General features: G+C 36.4%; 1 protein-coding gene across 2 annotated transcripts in view; it reads right to left on the bottom strand.

Annotated features, from left to right (window-relative positions):
- Positions 1-20,509, bottom strand: part of LOC106556882 (serine/threonine-protein phosphatase 4 regulatory subunit 1) — a 42,029-nt gene that overhangs the window by 11,521 nt on the left and 9,999 nt on the right. For both annotated transcript variants that reach the window (XM_014076036.2, XM_014075955.2), the window contains 13 exons: positions 19,355-19,487; positions 17,635-17,741; positions 16,396-16,538; positions 13,127-13,273; positions 11,570-11,677; positions 10,609-10,674; positions 9,435-9,593; positions 7,938-8,089; positions 6,385-6,824; positions 4,540-4,757; positions 3,294-3,383; positions 2,185-2,370; positions 520-681 (listed from right to left, as the gene is read on the bottom strand). In XM_014076036.2, the coding sequence (XP_013931511.2) occupies positions 520-681; positions 2,185-2,370; positions 3,294-3,383; positions 4,540-4,757; positions 6,385-6,824; positions 7,938-8,089; positions 9,435-9,593; positions 10,609-10,674; positions 11,570-11,677; positions 13,127-13,273; positions 16,396-16,538; positions 17,635-17,741; positions 19,355-19,487 (2,111 nt within the window). The remainder of the gene's footprint in view (positions 1-519; positions 682-2,184; positions 2,371-3,293; positions 3,384-4,539; positions 4,758-6,384; positions 6,825-7,937; positions 8,090-9,434; positions 9,594-10,608; positions 10,675-11,569; positions 11,678-13,126; positions 13,274-16,395; positions 16,539-17,634; positions 17,742-19,354; positions 19,488-20,509) is intronic.

A 20,509-nucleotide genomic window follows, 5' to 3' on the forward strand; every position in this document is an offset into this window, starting at 1 on the left:
GAATCTACCTGCCTCAAGAGTTTTGTTTGCTATGGGTATCCCTGCAATCATATAATCCTGATTTTTGCCCACCCACAAGCAGTTAATAGGAAAGCCAACAGGAAATTGGAAGTTCAAAGATCCTTGTTAAAGGATCCACATTATTCCTATTTAATGAGCTCCAAGGTCCCTTCCAATTCTGTTATTAAAGTTAAAGTATCAAGAGTGGTGGGCTACTGGAATTGCCATCACTAACATGCTTTAGGACTGCGTCCCTTAGCAATGGCTTTTCTGATCCCAATTGCTGCTGTAAGCTAAGGAGTGTCTGTATATATATATATATATATTTGTACCAGCCAATCCCAGTGAGCATCCCTATTGTGAACTGAGGTTTCCAGACCATTTTCAAAGCAGACCCATGCTCAGCAACTGCAATAACCCAAGCAGGAAATTGCCAGAGTATGAATGACTGCCGTGAGGCTCTCTCTAAATCTACAGGAGAGAGGTCGGTGAAACAGAACAAATGTGAACTATCCCTACCTTTAAGAAATCATAAAGATGTTTGAGGATTCCAATGCGTACTTCATCCAGATCTTTTAAGAAACCATTGAAAATAGGCACTAAATCGGCTGCTGTTAGCTGATCTCCCAGAATTACAGCCAACTCGTGAATGGAAAAAGCAAGCGTGCGACGGACTTTCCACTGAAAATAGTTCACACAAATGGGCAGAACAGTACAGAACACAGTTGCGTAAACACAATAAGATTAAAAGAATATTTAAACAAGAGAAACCTAATGTATGCAAATTTACAGTGCTACCAAATTGCCGATAAAATCTTTTTCTCTCAGTACTAGAACCAAAGATAATTCAATGACGCTGAATAGTGGACAATTTCTGACTAGTAAAAGGATAAACTTTCCCACCTAAAAGTATTGAAATCCTGATAACTAAGTGAAACAGTCAAAAAAATTATTATTTTACTTTATAGTGATTATTTTAAAAATAGCAAAGATGGAAAGTATATACCAGTATTACTTTTTATCTGCCTGATGAGGAAGCAGAGCTGTATGTTCAGTATTAGTATTTCTGATGGGATAGGTGCCATTTGTGGTGGAGGGAGGGGGGGCAATGACACGTAGAATTTTGAAAACGTAACATAGACAGTTTCGCACAATGGGTATGACCAATCAGAAAACACTAATTTACTAGAAAGCAAAGTTAAGACTATCTCGGCCATAATATGTAACCTCCAACCCCTCCTTCTGAATGTTATGTAATTCGGTCCTTTTTCTCTGGGAGGATGTGACATTTTCTTATGACCTTCTCTTCATAGAGGTTTTGGTCCAAAAATTAACTATTTAGAAAAGAATATATGTAGCTCAAGGTTGAACTCTGGAGGTCCTTGGTGTCACCTAGCTTGGTTGGGGTTTTTTGTTTGTTTTGGTTTTTGCAGACATTTTATTACCCATTGGTGCAATGTCATCAATGTCAAGTACTGGTGTTATCTAATTGGGAATGAAATATCTGCAAGAAAACTACCAAGTTCAGACAGCACTAAGGACTCCACAATTAACTATTTCCAGGAAACCTGGATAAATATAGGCTTGGTTAATTTTTTACTGTATAAACTAACATTCCTAATAATAATAGGAATTATTCTTTATACTATTTATGTTGGGGGTTTTTTGTCAGGGATTGTACTAGTGAGGCTAAAACCAATTTCGTTATATGCATGATGTAAAATGACAATAAAGGCTATACTATTACATTTCTAGTGGGCTAGGCAATATCTTATTTACCCTCATTAGCCTGATTTACTCTAGCATAGACCAGTGATAAAAGTAAGCCATTTATATACTATATAAATGTATATGATTCCGTGCATTTAGAACATGAGCAGAGCCCTACTGGATCCATCTACTCCAGTAGTCTATTTCTACAGAGGCCAAACCATTTCAGATGGCATTCAGAAGCAGCCATGCTGCTCTGGAGGCTAATATAAACCCAACCAAAAAACATACAATCAAGGTATCAATTTTCTGAAGTATCTACTTTCTTAAATAAGACTTACTTAAGGGAACTTACTTTGAAAGGGATTATCTTAAACAAAGCAGCCCAGATTAATAATAAATACTTGTGCTTCTCACACATTTATATGCATAGCTTAAACAATACAAAGCAATACCGACTGCTTTGTATTTTACCTGTACATCGGATGCTAAAGTTTCATAGGTGTCCTTCAAACAATGCCAATTTTGCCTGCCAAGTGTTAAGGCCACACCAGGAAGACTGTATGCACAGTGTTTCGCAATTTCAGTATCAACTGTCTGTGCTCGAGCAGGGTCTGTCATAGATAAATACTGCTCCAACAAAGGCTGCGGTATAATGTCCTGAAGATTAAAAAGAATACTAAATTATTGATAACAATAAATTAAACAAGAGTAAGGCTATACCACTACTAAAAGTCACCTATTCTTTCAGTATAGCATTCTATCTCTTCCTCCAGATGGCAACCACACAATGCCAGTGTAGAAATATACAATGGGCCAAACACAATCAGTTCTGCAATAGGGAATAATCAGCGTCTTCTACACTACGTCACATATACTAAATGTCACACCAGTCTGCAAAGCCAATGAACTAGATAAAAGGAACTGGAAATAAGTTTTGAAATAGACACATTTTGTGTATATAGAATAGAATAGAATAGAATAGAATAGAATAGAATAGAATAACAGAGTTGGAAGGAACCTTGGAGGTCTTCTAGTCCAACCCACTGCCTAGGCAGGAAACCTTACACCCCTTCAGACAAATGGTTATCCAATTTTATAATACAGTATTATAAAATTATACACCTTTACAACACTGATGGCAGTGAATCAACCTTTGATATTTCAGAGTTTGACTTAAATTTTAACATTAGTTACACAATATAGTTATTACATTCGGAAATTGGTACAGGAAACTAATGTATTTCACAAGTAACGAATAACTGTTCAAGCTATGTTTATTTTTTTATAATAAAATCCAAGGCTGAAGAAAATTTCAAATAGGATAAGTGAAATATTCAATCTCGGTAAATCTAGAAAGTATAATGTTTTTTGTAATAAAAGGAGACAAGAAGTATGAATTGGATCTAGAGTCAAAATAATGCCTAGGGCCAAGTTTGAAAATAATGTTTTATCAAGCTTAAATCTCTATACATAGTAATCAAAACATGCATCAGTCAGCACTGAAGTAGAAGAGTTGGTTTAAGAATAGGGTTTTTTTTTAAGTCTCAATTATGACCAGGAATATCAGAAAAATTGGAAACCTGCAATTTTGATTTATCTTCTTCAAGACGTGGATCATTCCCTTGTGCCTCTAAGGCTTTGTTGACATCGTTATGTTGTTCTTCTGACTTCTGCAAAAGTGCATAATAATAAAATATACAACATCACTAAAATGCAATACAACTGAAATGTAACAAAAAATCTATTTCTAAGAATTGAACTACTGTGATAAAAAATACCCAAAAGTATCATTGTATTATATTGCTTCTACATTCCACTTAAACATAAAATTGGGCCAAGTAAAGAGAAAATCAATAAACAACATTTGTTTCATTTGGCTTGGCACAAAAAGCAGAACATTTCAAGCTTAACATTTATTCTTTTTCCCGTGTCAGCATTAGGATGCCATTTTAACATGTTTCTAATAATTCACTGAAGATCTCTGAGCACCCTATCTGCAGGTTATCATGCTTCCTTTATGTAGGTATTTCCAATCTAAGTATTTATTGTGAGAACTTCCAAGGTTCAGTAATTAAAGGTAGTCGTCAACTTGAAACCACAATTTGATCTCAGTCATACAGCGAAAACAGTAGTAAAGTAAGAATCCTACATGAATGCATCACTTAACGACTGCAATCCTGGCACTCCCGCATTGTGCTCATTAAGTTACTGTATCTCCTTGTGTTGTTAAGTGAAGTGAAATAGATGCCTACCGATTTCAGCTTCCCTATATGCACCAAAGGGAACTCCTCTGAAGGATTGCAGGCAACAGGGCTTAGACCTTAGGGATTTGATCTCTGTTTCTATAGCCCATCAGAGGTGTTCCCCTGCCCTCAGCAGGTAGCCCTTTCACTCTCAAAGAGCTGCCTGCCAGGAGAGAAATTCAGCTACCCAGCAGGTGGCAAAAGCTTGCCGGCTTCCCCTCTGACTTTCTGGGGAAGCCAGTAGAGAAGATTGCAAATGACTATCACATGATCGTAGGGTGCTTGATAATACGTGCAAAAAGATTGCCAAGCATCTAGATCATAATCATGTGCATAGTGGAGCAATGTTTTGCGATGGCTGATAATGCATTACCAGCTGTAAATTGAGGACTACCTGTAGATAGCTTTTAGGTTATCTTTAACATATGTTTGACTGAGTGAATCTTTTAAGTTGCATTTGCTTTCTAATGTAATTTTCAAGCCGGTTCTCTAAGAGGTACCTGGCTAAAATTCAAAGAAAATTATGGAAAATGATAGAGGGACAGTTGACCATCACCTGTCCTTTCCCACAACACATATTTACCGCATTTTTTATTATAGTTGGATCAGGTAGTTTAATCACATCAGCCAGACTTGGCAATGAAGATAAGATATTCACATCTGCTGTTCTGGAAGTACAGACCAAATTTGGGATGTCTTCTTGATAGGTATCATTAGCTTCCACATTCTGCTTGCTGTCGCAGCCACTAACAGAATCAAGATGGGCAGCTCTGAGTGCAGCAGACAGTACTTGAACCTGAGCTGATTGAATGGAATAAATCCCATTAAGTTTTTAAATACTGCACCTCATTTTCCAAAATGTTAAAAACATATACTTTCAATAAAACAGCTATGAATAATGAATGAAAATATTGTCTACACTGGTTCTTAAATCAGTGAAGGTAGGTTTATTTATGGCTATTGGGAATGTTCAGATCCAGAAATGTTTATGAAGACAAGATGACCTTGGAAGTCATATATAAACATTTCATGGAGGTTCTACATGTAAGCTGAAAGTGTCTTGAAATCAGAGGTCTACAAAGAGAGTCACAGAGCAAGAATGACATTCTGAGCAATCTTAGTAGCCATAAAAAATATTAAATACAGAGAGATTGCCTGCTGAATAAAAATGCTTAAGATTGGCACTTAAAAATAGTTATTTGGAAATCACACACGTTGATCACTTGATTTTGTTTTGCTTAATGAAATGATTTATGCTAAAAGTGATTGTGTTGATGAAGCCTGGAGCTATTATATATAACTGACTGAGTGGAAAACAAGTGGCATTGATGCTCCCTTCATGAAAACACATGTCCTCAATATGAATCATAATATATAAAAATTACATTTGGGCAAAAGATCAAGAATGCCAATGGTTTCTTTCCATTCAATAAGATCAGGCCGAATGGGGGTGCTATGGGTCCCATCAATCCCTGTGTGGCACTGGGGAGTCTAAGGTAGTATGACTTCTCCTTCATATGGATCAGCCCCCTTCAAAGATGACAGTTCCAATCCTGTTAGCCTTCTGAAAGTCATGAAGTCACCTATGAAGTACTCCTGTTTTTCTCAATCTCTGCATATCTCTCAGTTAGGGTATGCCAGAGTATGAAAATATAAGAAATGTGCATGCAAGTATAAGTCCACTAGAGGGACCTGAGTTTTATGACACTTTACTATAACAAGCATAAAAGGCCTTTTTGATGTTATTTCTATACTTTAAATTAATCTATGGTTTCTTTCATGGTCAAAATATCCTGAGATCCTGCAAATAAGACTTTTTGGAGAAAAGCTACCTGCCAAGGCGAATAATGCAATAGAACTGGGTGTTAGGATCCTAGGAGGATTCACTGGGCTAGGGATTTTTTTGTCTTTCACTGTGAGTTTTATTGTGTTGGGAGGGGGGGGTGCCTAAAGGGAGGCTCACTGTACACATGTTGTATTATGACAATAAAGGTTTGATTTTGGTGGAAGTGCTAGCCAGGCAGTAATGTGTCTTGATGAGCTTAAATTGTGATTCACAAGTGGGTTGACTTTACTGTGTTCTACCTGGTTTCCTACACTTTTACTGTGGGGGGAAGGACGGGATGCAGAATCTTCTCAGATCAGATGAAGAAGTTGGGGGGGGGGAGCTATTCTCAACTAGAAGAGCTAAAATGTAGTTGGGAAAGGTGTACTCCAGCAGATGCCAAAAATTTAGCCCTGACTTCCGACACTTTCTTGACAGCTCCATCTTTGATGACTCAGAATGAAAATTTTTATGAGTGTCAGGGGAACTATACAGAGCTCTGAAAATGCTTTTTCTTTGTAGAGGGGCTGGAAAGAACATGCCAACCAAGAGCAGAAATTTCAAGAAGACAACACCACCAGGATGGCTGCTAGTAAAACTTGCCTTGAACATCGGGGTCATCCATGTGCTCCTGCAAACTTTGCAGAACTTTTTTAATTTCACTGCTGGCAACGCAGTTATTATAAAGTGCCTGTGATACCGAGGTGCTGTCATGTATCTCTGTCTTGCCCTGAAGAAGCTCTATATCTTGGCTTATATCAGGAAGAGGAGGTCGCCAGTATAAGAAAGTATTAAACACATCCTGTCCGGACTGGATTCTTGAGCTAATTTCCTGATATTCGCCGGTTTGACAGTTTTTAATATCGTTGGTTAAAAAAGTCTCATCTCCCTGAGGTAAAATAGTCTGATCTATTCCAAAATTGATGTGTATGGCAGAACATTGATTCTGTGCATCCAAGTGTGACATTTCAGAACAAACCACAGGGGTGAAAGAAGATTCCATTGCCAAAGATTCCAATTTATTTTCCATTGAGTTCTCTGATCTGAGAAGAGAAATACTGTTAAAACAACAGTGGAAATAAATAAAGCCAACATAAACTGAGTTCACCTAAATGTAATGGTTTAAATACAATTTCAATTATGATAGGCATGGTTTTTCTCTCAAAATTAATCCTGCTTCTGAAAACACTGGTGCTTCATAAGATTAAACAAGCTTAAATTTAACTTGTTTAAATAACTTCATTTATTTACTAATTACTTGGCCTTCCAGGCCATATTTGCTGTGAGGTCAAGAAATTGACACTGAATTCTAAATTGTCTGATCAAGGAGATCCCGAGATCAAATAAAAGCTTTATCACACTACTGTGGATTTTTCACCACTTTCAGAAGAGAAGGAAAGTAATAAAACAAAAGTCCAATGGCCCCTGAAATTCTGGATTAAATTTTGAAATTTTTTTTTCAAATTTTGCAACAAGGTTCTTTGTAACTTGTCTTCCTGTAAAAATGTGTCTTAGACTTACGATTACTACTTTATCTCCAATCTGACATATGCAATTTATTTCCACCATGTTTTTATGTACATCATAAAGAGATGACACAATTGGAAAAATTAAAAAAATTAAAAATATATTATCCAAGCAAATATGAGCAAGAATAAAGTAAATTTCCCATTTCTTTTAGGGAGCATTCAGGCATTTACCTTTCTAATATTACACTTATTGCGTTTTTTTTTTTTTAAAGAAGAGCTTCTCCAGTTGTCTTACATTTTAAAATCTGGTTTTCAAAGTTATGATTAAATACTCCTTTCAATTCAATGGCAAATAACTTCTGAAAAAATGGCAGATAAGATACTTGCTCATATTGAATAAACTTGTTACAGCAAGTAACAAGCTTCAATACTTCATTTAATAATGTTAAATATGGATTTTGAAATGTATACTTGCATCATTAGTTATAGTAAATCATTGTACACTTTGAAGACTTATAATTATAAAGCTGGCGGGAATATTTTATTACATAAAGTACTTTTTGAAATGAATATTGAATCCTTCGTCCTGAGAAATACAATAACCCCATTAATGATTTCTCAATTGGATCAAAATCAGAATTCTAGTTTCAAGCTACCCAAGTTACCCTTAATGGCAAATCACTATACCTTGATAGCTTTAAATTTGCACTGTGGTCTGGGCATGGACTACAAGGGCGGATGCTGAGCGTCCCATCCTCTCGAATGTAAAGACCAGCACTGGAAGGGTTTGCAAAAGTAGAAATGAAAGGACCAAGTGATTGGAAAGCAGCTTGACGAACCTAGAATATTGGAAATATAATAGAATATAATGGCACTGATACTGTTTAGCTAAATGTTCATGAATTACATGTAATTCAAAAGCGAAATCATCAATTCAGATTGGCATCTTGAGAGACCGCCTCCTGCCAATTACCTCCCTAAGGCCTATAAGATCACACAGATTAGGCCTCCTCCGGATTCCATCTGCCGGTCAATGTCGGCTGGCCTTCTCTGTTGCTGCTCCGACCCTCTGGAACGATCTCCCCGTTGAGATCCGGACCCTCACTACCCTTCCGGCCTTCCGCAAAGCGACCAAGACCTGGCTGTTCCGGCAGGCCTGGGGCTGTTGAATCGTCCAGCCCCACCCTCAGTTGTGAATGTTGTGTTTTTTAATGTTGTCTTGTTTTTGTATGTCCCTCCCTCCCCCTTTTTTATTGTAAGCCGCCCTGAGTCTCTTTGAGAGTGGGCGGCATACAAATTAAATAAATAAATAAATCTTTAATGCCACTTATTTGGTCTTGTTAAAAAATCCATAAACTCTAGGGAACAGATGCTCAGTTTCTGCAGAAGAAGAAATGTGATAATTTTGCTGTATTAGTGTGATAGAAAAAAAAGAGAGAAGAACCAGACAACCAGCAGCAACATGAGCAACTACAACTATTGAAGTAGTTGAAGGACTAGTTTGGGGACAGATCCTACAGGAGAAAATCTATTTTGTGGTTGCTAAGAGCTGATATCAACCTGATGGTAGATATTCAATCAATATTAGTAAGAACAGTATAATTGCTTCAAATGTGCACATTTTATTTTTAAGGCTACAGGCTTAAAGGCTACCAAAAAAAATGGACAGAGAATTGGAAAAAAAATCTAGCCTTTATTAAGAGGCAGCTTTGATTGGAATTAATTTTGTCTAACGTCAAACATCATAGCTGTACCTGCATGACACTTCGGCCGCACTGAGCTCTACTGTATTTTTGCAAAATTTTTAAAGACTAGAGGAAAAATTGAATGCTAGATTATTAGAATGAAAAAGAGCAGAATGTTTCCACAAATCTGCAATATTGCTTGCAATGAACAATTGATTTAAGCTTAACTGTTCAAAATTTAAGGAGGCAAGCATGCATACAAAATCGAAAATATCTATTTGCCCAAACAGTAGTTCCTTTGAGTTTTAATACATGGAAACTACCTGAGTTTATTTTACAGATATAGGAGCTGCTGAAAGGAGCTAACAATATTGCTATTAAATCAAAGTATAATCATACATGGCATTTTTCAAAATATTTTTTTTGTTTTTAGCAAACAAATGTTTACTGCTTTTATGGAATCACTCAAATTTAAGGTGAACAATTCGACTCTATTTACCCATCTGCAAGGATCACTAATGAGACCAATGAAGAGGGGAGACAGTTTGGTCCTCCGAACCTCAGGAGAAACGGTACAGGAGACAGCCATAAAGCATTCAGCACAAGCTTTCCGCATACCCCAAATGTTATCAGAGCAGAGCTCAAAAAACTTTGGAATCTGCCAAAATAAAGACACAGCAGAACAATTGATTTGTTTGTATACATTATCTTGTCTACTTGGAAAATGTTTACTTACAAATACTGATCAGATTAGCAGGCAAAACATTCATTTAGTAGTTTGTAGCAAAGAGTAAATTATTTATCGAATGATTTAATCACAAATGAATGAAAATGTGGATGAACAGCTTAGTGTCATACTGAGCAACTCATACTTCTAAGTACATAATGCTATAACGGAAAGCTCAGTTCCTTGAGAATGTCAGTCTAATTTGAGTCTCTGATTAGAAGCTGACAGCAGAACTTTAAAAATATTCATGTCCTTTTAGTAAAGCTGAGGAAAGGAATGTTAACATTGAAGGATTAACCTTGTTAAATTAAGTTATCATATCTAGCTAAAGATCAAGCATATTGCAGTTTTAGCCTGAAGAGAGAGAAAAAACAGGAAGGGTGTGTGTGTGGAATTTATAAGCACCAAGTTGGAAAGGAAAAAATAGTTTCCTTAGTGGACCAGAATGACCAACATACAGCCTATCAGTGTCTTGCAAGCTGCAGCAATTTAAGAAAAGCAGAACTAAAGAAGCCGCTTTCTTTTCTGAATTTAAGAATGAGATTTGGGGTCAACAAAATGAACCTTCTTTTTTCTGGCAATAACTTTGTTTGCCAACCCAAAAAGATTCAGCCATGGCTGAAACTCAAGAACAACATTTTAAAATGAAGACATATTTTGAGAAGCAATGAATATTACTTAATAGTGGAGAAAATAAATATTTGTTCAGCTAGATCCAACAAGTTGTAGTATCTTTGCATTCTACAGTACTGTCATATATTAAATTCTGGCAATTACTGGAATGAGTTGTCTCCAGTATAGTTTTCTCATTAATCCAAGCATTTCAGAGGAGTTGTCTGCTTTGTATACACACAGAAGACATTAATTTGGTATCCTGTATATGACATAGGGTGCTAGCAGCATGAAATTCCAAGATGTGTAACTTGACGCTCAGATTTTAACATACCAAATTATTTTCTGTGGCTTCCTGCCCAACTGCGCTGCATATATCACCAAAGCTGGCTGCACAGACCTAAAGCAAAAGAAACAAACACAATGCTTTTTTGTTGCTACCATAATGTTAATCTACTTTGTGTTTCGTTATACATACATACTAACTTAATTATGGATCTTCATAAACAAAAGCCGAATGCTACACCAAAAACATGCACAGGGGGGGAATGAGAGTGGGAAAATGTATGTCATGATTAAAATGCTATGTTTTATGTTACTTGCTTCACAGGTCAAAATGGGAACACAGAATGGTGGGATTTATATCATAAAGTAAACATGTGAGAGTCATTATTTGGAAATAATCACGTTCTGTACTTTTATCAGACAGTTCTTGTATGAACCATGTATGCATAATGAGCCGAGGTGGTTAAATGCAGCACTGCAGGCTACTTCAGCTGACTGCAGTTCTGCAGTTCTGCTGTTCAAATCTCACCGGCTCAGGGTTGACTCAGCCTTCCATCCTTCCGAGGTGGGTAAAATGAGGACCCGGATTGTTGTTGGGGGCAATATGCTGACTCTGTAAACCGCTTAGAGAGGGATGAAAGCCCTATGAAGCGGTATATAAGTTTAACTGCTATTGCTATTGCATATAATCTCAGTTAGCCCCATTAGAATATTTATAACAATAAGCCCTTCAATGGTCTTCAAGTGTGCATCAATTGATTTGTATTGGCTATGGCTGAATTTAGATGGTGCCAGTTGTCAATTATATTTCCTAACAGCCAGTTTCATGAGGGTGGCAGTTCAAATGTAAAACAAGATAAACTTGTTTTGACACTTATATTAAAGAATTTTTAAATGGGGAGGGGGGGGGTTCAATAGTACTTACAGATTAAGTTAATTTAATTCCAAAATTTTATTAGGTATGTTCCAATGCAGATGACTAAATTAGTATAAAATCAACAAATGTTAACCTTCCGGACTTGAAAGAGTTTTCCATCACTGCAAAGCTCACAGAATCGAAGAAGCAGCAAGCGCTCAAGAGTAGATTTGTTCACCATAGATGCCATTTTGCAGATTATCTATTGAGAGAGGGGGAAAAAATCATTTTTTTCTTTATTTTATAATTTTCTTTAGATTTTTATCATTTCTGTCAAAAATGTATTAAAAGATGTAACTCGCTTGGGAACAGTATTACAGTTCAAGAATAGAATTCACGAGGTGCGTAAGTATTAAGGCATGCCACCATAGAATCAGATACAATACATAAATACAATTCCTTTAAATAAACAGTGACCACATCTAGTTGATCTCATACTAGAAGTGCTATAAATAGAATAAACAATCAAAGAATTCCAACAACAACAGATTACATCCAGCAAAAATAAAGCTGCTCTTGTGTACTGATGTTTTTATATTAACCATGACTCTGAATGTTTGTGGTTTTCCTCTTTGGAAGGAAGGAGAAAGTCTGGTTTGCATCACTGACAGAAGCCAGAAAACTAGAAGAGATTGCCATTATCAGAGATTAAAACATCCCTAATCATATTGTACTTTCATATGGCTTTGGATTGTAAGCAGTTTGGGGAACAATGTTTGCTGAAAAATAAAATATAAATGGGAGAAAATAAAGTACAAATCACACACTGTCTGACTGGGGGGGGGGGAGGCGGGGGGAAAACCCTTTTGCACTGTTGTATGTCCTTGAAGTAATCATGAGTAGAAGTTGACTGGAGACGGCTTTTGAAAATACAAGAAACGACAATAGCAGTTGTAAACATTCCTTCTCCCTGCTTATTCACAAAAGCCTTTTCCTGAAGTTTACGCACGTTTGCTTTCCTAAAATTTCCTATGATATAGGACAGGAGTGAGCAATTAATTTTTTATTGCTGAGGGCTGTTCCACCCCGTCAATGCTACCCTACCCTCCGCTGCTGCTCTGCCCTGCCAACGCCACCCTTGCCACTGCCCCATCCCCACTGATGCCACAGGCTGGATTGGAACCATCTACAACGGGGGTCCCAACCTGTAGGACGTGGCCCACTACCAAGCCGTGACCTGTTGGCCACCAGGCGGCGGGAGTATTGTAGCGAGTGACGTGCAGGCGCAAGAGTTGTACAGCGCTTATAGTCCTGTTCCCATGGCGCTTGCGCATATAAAGATGCTGTTCCTTCCCCCTCAAGCCACCAACCCTTAAGGTCGGAGAACCCTGATCTGCTGCCTGTAAAATGACCAAGTCTGATATAAAAAAAATAGCTTTTCATCTCAAGCTTTAGGAACAGATACCATTCCAAAATCCAATTTGTAAAGATGTACAAAATTATTCATTTGGTTGAAGAAATTTTGAATGAGATCTATGCTGAGACGGTATAACATAAAAAGAGGTCAATATTTGGAAAACTGCTGAATATGACAATGAAAATGAAATTTAATTAATACTATTGTTTTACATAATTATATGTTATTAAAATGCTAGATAAACCCCCCTACTATCAATTCAGAAAAAACAGTCATAATAAATGAGATACCTACATTGACTGCCTCCACCTTGTATTCATCATCACTTTCAGGAGCAGAAAGCTCCAGCAGAATTGGACACACCTTATTTTCAATATCATGTTGAGCAATAAGTTGTTGATCCAGTAATATTAGCAATGAATCCTGGCTTGCTTTTCTAACCTAACAAAAGAGAAATAATAATAATAATAATAATAATAATAATAATAATAATAATAATAATAATAATAATAATAATAATAATAATTCAGGGTCGCCGAGAAGGAACATGAAAAAATCGCAAGATACCAGGACTTAAAAATCGAAATTCAACGACTATGGCACAAACCAGCAGTGGTAATTCCAGTGGTAATTGGCACACTGGGTGCTATTCCAAAAGCACTGGAATTACATTTAAAACAGTTAAATATTGACAAAATCACCATCAGTCAAATGCAAAAAGCCGCACTGCTTGGATCTGCACGCATATTACGAAAATACGTTACGACGTCCTAGGCCCCTGGGTGGGGCCCGACTAGTAACCAATGCCAAATCCGGCGAAACAACTGGCCGCTGTGATACAATTGTATAATATTGATAAAATGATATTAGAAAATTGTAAGAACAGAAAAACGAACTTGAATATGGTCTGGATTGATTACAAAAAGGCATTTGACTCACTGCCACATAGTTGGATCATAAAATGCTTAGAAACAACTGGCATTAGCAAAAATATTACATCCTTTACTGAAAAGGCAATGAAACAATGGAGAACTGAGTTGGCAGTAGGGAATGAGAGCTACGGAATGGTTAACATCAAGCGAGGAATTTTCCAGGGTGATTCACTTTCACCTCTTCTCTTCATCATCGCAATGATCCCACTATCAGTAATCTTAAAAAAAATGAAATTAGGCTACCAAACAGCCAAAAAAGCTGAAAAAATTTCGCATTTACTATATATGGATGATTTGAAACTCTATGGAAAGTCAGAAATAGAAATCCAATCATTGACAAATACAGTCCGAGTATTCAGCACCGATATTTCAATGGAGTTTGGCATGGAAAAATGTGCCACTGTATCCATAAAAAGGGGCAAAATCACTGCATCTGAGGGAATTGAAATGCCCAATGGCCAACTAATTAAATGCAAAGAAAATGAAGCCTACAAATACTTAGGCATTCTGCAGTTGGATAACATCAAGCATGGAGAAGTAAAAACTATTGTCAGACGAGAGTACACCAACAGAGTTAGGAAAATTTTGAAATCTAAATTGAATGGTGGAAATACAATCAAGGCCATAAATACCTGGGCAATACCAGTTATAAGATACACAGCTGGCATAGTTAACTGGACACAAACTGATTTGGACATTTTGGACCGAAAAACCAGGAAACTAATGACAATGCACTACAGTTTACATCCACGTGGTGATACTGATAGACTATATCTGCCCCGAAAATCAGGTGGCAGAGGATTATTACAAGTGAAGCAAACAGTTGAAGAAGAAAAACATGCACTGGCTGATTATTTAAAAGAAAGTCAAGAACATCTATTAATCGAAGTAAAGAACAAAAATCTACTGAAGGCCCAACAGACGAAACAAGAATACAGAAAAGATGTGATAAAATCAAGAATGGAGAGTTGGCAGAACAAAGCACTGCATGGCCAATTTCTGGAAAAGATAAAAGATAAAGTGGACAGTGAACAAACCTGGTTATGGTTAACAACAGGTACATTAAAGAAAGAAACAGAGTCACTAATCCTGGCTGCGCAAGAACAAGCTATCCGCACAAATGCCATTAAGGCCAAAATCGAAAAATCCTCTGATGATGCCAAATGCAGACTTTGCAAAGAAGCTGATGAAACTTTTGATCACATACTCAGCTGCTGTAAAAAAATCGTGCAGACTGATTATAAATTGCGGCACAATTCAGTAGCACAAATGATCCATTGGAATTTGTGCAAAAATTATAATATTAAAACAGCAACAAACTGGTGGGAACATCAGCCTGAAAAAGTCACCGAAAATCAGATGGTCAAGATCTTGTGGGATTTCCGTATACAAACAGACAAAATACTGGCGCATAATACACCAGACATCAGACTGGTTGAGAAAAATAAGGTCACAATCATAGACATCGCAATACCAGGTGATAGCAGGGTCGCCGAGAAGGAACATGAAAAAATTGCAAAATATCAGGACTTAAAAATTGAAATTCAACGACTATGGCACAAACCAGCAGTGGTAATTCCAGTGGTAATTGGCACACTGGGTGCTATTCCAAAAGCACTGGAATTACAATTAAAACAGTTAAAAATTGACAAAATCACCATCAGTCAAATGCAAAAAGCCGCACTGCTTGGATCTGCACGCATATTACGAAAATACGTTACAACGTCCTAGGCCCCTGGGTGGGGCACGACTAGTAACCAATGCCAAATCCGGCGAAACAACTGGCCGCTGTGATACAATTGTATAATAATAATAATAAAAATTAGGGAATAATATTTTGTTACCAGCATACATGAAATTGATTAAATTTCTTGCGGAACAGTTAAGTTCCATTATTATAATCTCATTATCACAAGATTATACATCATGGCATTGCTTTTAAGAGAGAAAAAATATAGTTTTATGGGTCATATGTTTTATCTATATCCTGGGTTTCTGAGACAAGGGCAGCACATACTAATTTGGTTTTATTAAGCTGGAAATTCTCAGAACACAATCGTAGTACTTATAGCTTTACCTTCTCTAGACGATGTCCACCCAATTCTTTAACTGTAGACCTTCTGCCAATGTTTTTTAATAGTCCCCCACATAGCAGAAGTGAAAGGGTACAGAGACCGCAAGCAATGATTCTCTATTGCAGTCCCCCCACATCCCATTGGGGATGTGTCCCAAAATTACACTGGCCTTCCATCAACTGTTAAAAAATAGAACTGTTCTGGATGGTCTTTTAGAAATAAAATGACTTAAATAATATGAAGCAGTAAGTGTAGTGTTAAATATGAATTGGCTTAATGTTTTTAATCTTACGTTATAAACTGTTGGTTCCTTCCAATAAAACCTAATTAGGATTAAACACAGTTCATATAGATTTAGGTATTATAAGGTACGGTTAATCTAGAATAGAAAGGAAAGACTCTTAATGTCTCTTCAAAGCTATGTCACAGGAAGATAAGGGAACATATAAGCACAAACCCCATTGCATATCAAGCAAAATCAAAGTATCTAACTGAATATTACAGGAAAAAATTACCACAACTGAGTGAACAATACATTCCATTCAGAAAACAATACCTGATTATTTGGATCTGTGAGGTATCTCACCACTATAGGCATAAGGTATTCAGAAAATGCTGCAGGGAAGTTTGGCCTACTCTCCTGTAGAAAAATGGCAATGGGTGGTATCTGTTCCATTAATTCTGTCCGTACAGTAGGTTCTAGAAATTGAAATTTTAAAAAATTTGAAAGATACTTTTGGGATTAAGCCAACATTTTGTATCCAATTAGCAGCTGAGAAGATGGATCTGAGAAGCCAACAAATAGTAACCTTCATTCACTGTTTCTCCTTGTCACTGACATTAAGCATGATGCCTCCATTAAAAATAAGGCAGCATACAGCCATCAAACTATTAAAAACAGTGTTCCACAATTTTTTCCTAGTCATCTGTTAATACTATTAAATAAATTGATAGACATCACAATATCTGCTAGTTGCAATTTGTAGAGTTTAACTAGAAATAGTATAAAAAGTAGAGAAAAGTAAAACATTTTCTATTGTTCAGAATTTTCATTCGTTTCAATGGCTAATTCCAATGCTAATACTTTGAAGAAAGTGGGGGAAAGAATAGTCTCTATCAACATTTTATGATTATTTCTCTAAACTAATACAAAACTCCTTTTATGTTAAACAGTTCCAAGCACCATAACCTTTCTTTATAGAGGAGCTACTCCTATCCAATATGCTATGTGGTTGATTTTTTTTCTTGTGCTTTCTCCAGAAACATAGTATCTTATCTGAAAGGCGGTGGAAGCGAAAATAGTTTAAATGCAACTTATATTGCATTATAAACTGATAAAAATAGAAACCAAATGTAATAAATATATGAAGAAATCACTTCCTCCTTAACCACAAGTATAAACTATTTTAGTGATTTATCACTTTCTTATAGTCTCTACAAGAACAACAAAATCTCTTGAGATTTCAAGCAAAAATGTGAAAAACATCTGGAAATCTCAGGAATTTAAAATTCTATTTTGGTATAATATCTTTGCAGCCTACAAACTGGAAATCAGATATGCAAATTATCATTGGGAATTTACAAGATTTTTTAGAGATGCTGATAATTACTGTCACCGCAAATCAAGTAAAATATTTAATTCTTAATTCTTTTTCTTTCAAGTCTCAAAATCTGCAGAACCCTGCCAATGATTATAGTCATAATCTATATTTCATATGTACAAGTTTATACTCAAATACACTAATACAAAGAACACATTTTTAATTAATGACAGTATAAAGAACAGAAGAGTCACCTGTATCTTCAGACAGCCGGACCACTATTGACATAACTGTCAAGAAATCTTCCTCATTATGATTGAAATCTCGAAAGACATCAAGTAGACCCCTGGCAATTATTTGCCTGCACAAGCAACAAATATTTAGTTATTGTTTGAAATATTAATTCATAATTACAGCTTTGTGAACAAATTTAACAACAGTATAATCTAATTCAACTGCAGGTATGTTTTATTTATGTTCAACACAGGGGGACTCTCCTGAAGGGCTCATCGCCTTTTCCAAATTACTCAGAGAATTGCTGGCAGAGGATAACATACAAAGCAATACTGGCTGGGAATCAGTCTCCTTTTAAAAAATCCTAAAGGAATTCTAAACTGAAAGATAGGCCATGACCGCATCTAAAGTTAAGTAATTGATCAATTTCAGCTTTTTGAGTATTGTTCTCTCTGCTTTCAGCATGTAAAGGAAGGTACAATTCCTTCATTTCAGCACATAATATATGTCCATATAAATCATTGAACATGCACATAAAGACCTAGATAAAAAAGATTAATAATTAAAGCAATTAAATGGCTATGTTACAAGCAGAATTTTGCAATGGTTATTATCATAGTTATTAATTATTATAACAATATTGTTGTAAAGTCAAAGAAATTTTTCCCATTTTGTTCTGGTACTGTTGTTTATTATCAGAGAAGAGAGAATATACCACTATGTTCATTCGTTATACAGGTAGTCCTCATTTACCAACTTCCTCTTTCAGCAATTTGAAGTTACAAAAATGTTTTAAAAAACTGTGACAAATCTTGCATTTGTGATTATTACAGTGTCCCACAGGGACACAAGTGCCATTTGTGCACTTTGCAATTGGCTTGGTAGAAGCTAAGTTAATAGAGGAGGCATGTCTCTACCATGATGCTTTGCTTAACAATTGCAATTTCAGGCATTTTTTTAAACAACTGAAGAGAAAGTGGTATCGTAAGCCTGTTGTGGTCACATAATCTTCCACTTAGCAACAGAAGTGCAAGTGCCAATTTTGGTCATTAAACAAAGAATATCTGGATAAAATTCCCTTTTTAGATTTTTTTATCTCGCCACATAGACAAAAAATCTCTAAACCCATAAGGTAAAGATAAAGATTCCCCTTGCACATATGTACTAATCATTTCTGACTCTAGGTGTTCATCTCTGTTTCAAAGCCGAAGAGCCAGTGCTGTCCAAAGAAGTCTCCGTGGCCATGTGGCCGGCATAACTAAACGCCGAAGGTGCATGGAACACTATTACCTTTTCATCAAAGGGGTCCCTATTTTTCTACATGCATTTTTACTTATTTTCAAACTGCAAAACTTGGGAGAAGTAACGGACGCTCACTCCGTTACACAGCACTAGGGATTCGAACTGCCAAACTTTCTGATCGACAAGCTCAGTGTCTTAGCCACTGAGCCACTGCATCCCCTAAACCCATAGATTTTGCAATATCAAAACTCTCTCTGATATTTTATTTGAAACAATGCATACATGATATCATCTAAAACTTAGTTGGTCCAGGAAAGAGCAAAACACCCTGTATCCCTCAAATATTTCGACCAACTTTCATCAGCTCCAGAAAGCATAGCCAAAAGGATCTAAACCAAGTTATTCAAAATATCCAAACAGCATTAATTGTCTATCCCAGTTTCAGGATTTTTTTTTTTAAAAATGCAACAAAATAGTAATAATTATTTTCTATATTACCTGTTAAATATATTATCACTAAAAGCATATTTTTCTAAACGTCCAAGTGGAGTTAAGTTATCCTGCCCTGGAATGTCCAGGAAAGCAGTTATCCTCATGCTCTCACAATCTGGTCCATAGTCTTCAAACCCAACTTTAAAAAGAAAGAAAAATGACATGTTAGTATGAAAGGAGGGGAAGAGGAATCCAACACCAATCTAATTTGCAGATGTGCCCTTGGCTACATTTCCTTTATCAGGCAGAAAATTTTGCTTCTGTAAGTGTATGCTCACTTGCATGCCTCTACAGAAAGGGTTAAAAAGAAGTTAAGTTTGTCAGGTGATATGCAAGGGCAGCAGTTAGTTGCAAAAGGGTGGCTTTGAGTAACATGTATTTCCTTTGTTTCATGGGCCGTGATAAATAAAGACAGTTCACAATGGATGTCTCAAGATTGACTACCCAACTATCACCCTAAAGCTGAACTAAAACAATCGTTGGGATCAAAACATATAATTTGTGATAAGTGATCACAAAAATGAAAAACCAGATAATTCAGGGACTGAAATCCAGATGCAACTATATTCAAGGAAACTTAATATAATATTGAAGGTGGCATACTACAACCAGAACAATCTAAGAAATTTCAGATTGTGATTGATTGAAGAGTAGTCATTTGGTGGAAGACACAAATATTTGTTATTAGTAAAGCTGCATTAAAAAGTAACATTAAAGAAAATTTTGCAAGAAAATTTAAAAATATGCACACATTATTTGTAACGTTGTTGAACAGATACCTTAGACTCCACTTTTGCTTTAAAAAGAAAGTGGAGAAAGCTATATGAATTACACAACCTCGCACAGATAGTCCTCACTTAACAACCTCAATTGGCATTGGAATTTCCATCCCCAAGCAAAATGGTTGGTAGGTGAAACATCATATAACTGCGTCACTTAGCAATAGCAGTTCTGGTAATCGTGATTGTAGTCATTAAGTGAGGACTGTGCCATTAAGCAAGGAACTTACACTTCTGCCCTTCCATCCTTGTCTCGTTCATCTCCCATATCTAAAGTGTCTCTGAGTGTATCCATGCCACTCTCCCTCTGCTGACTATTATAATCTTCTTCCTTATGTTGCCCGTGGCACAAAGGTCAGTGAGGGGCAGCAAGGATAGGCAA

This window comes from Thamnophis sirtalis, unplaced genomic scaffold (assembly GCF_051295495.1).
Source record: "Thamnophis sirtalis isolate CommonGarterSnake01/CBP01778 unplaced genomic scaffold, rThaSir2_p1.2 scaffold_7, whole genome shotgun sequence".
Lineage (NCBI taxonomy): Eukaryota > Metazoa > Chordata > Lepidosauria > Squamata > Natricidae > Thamnophis > Thamnophis sirtalis.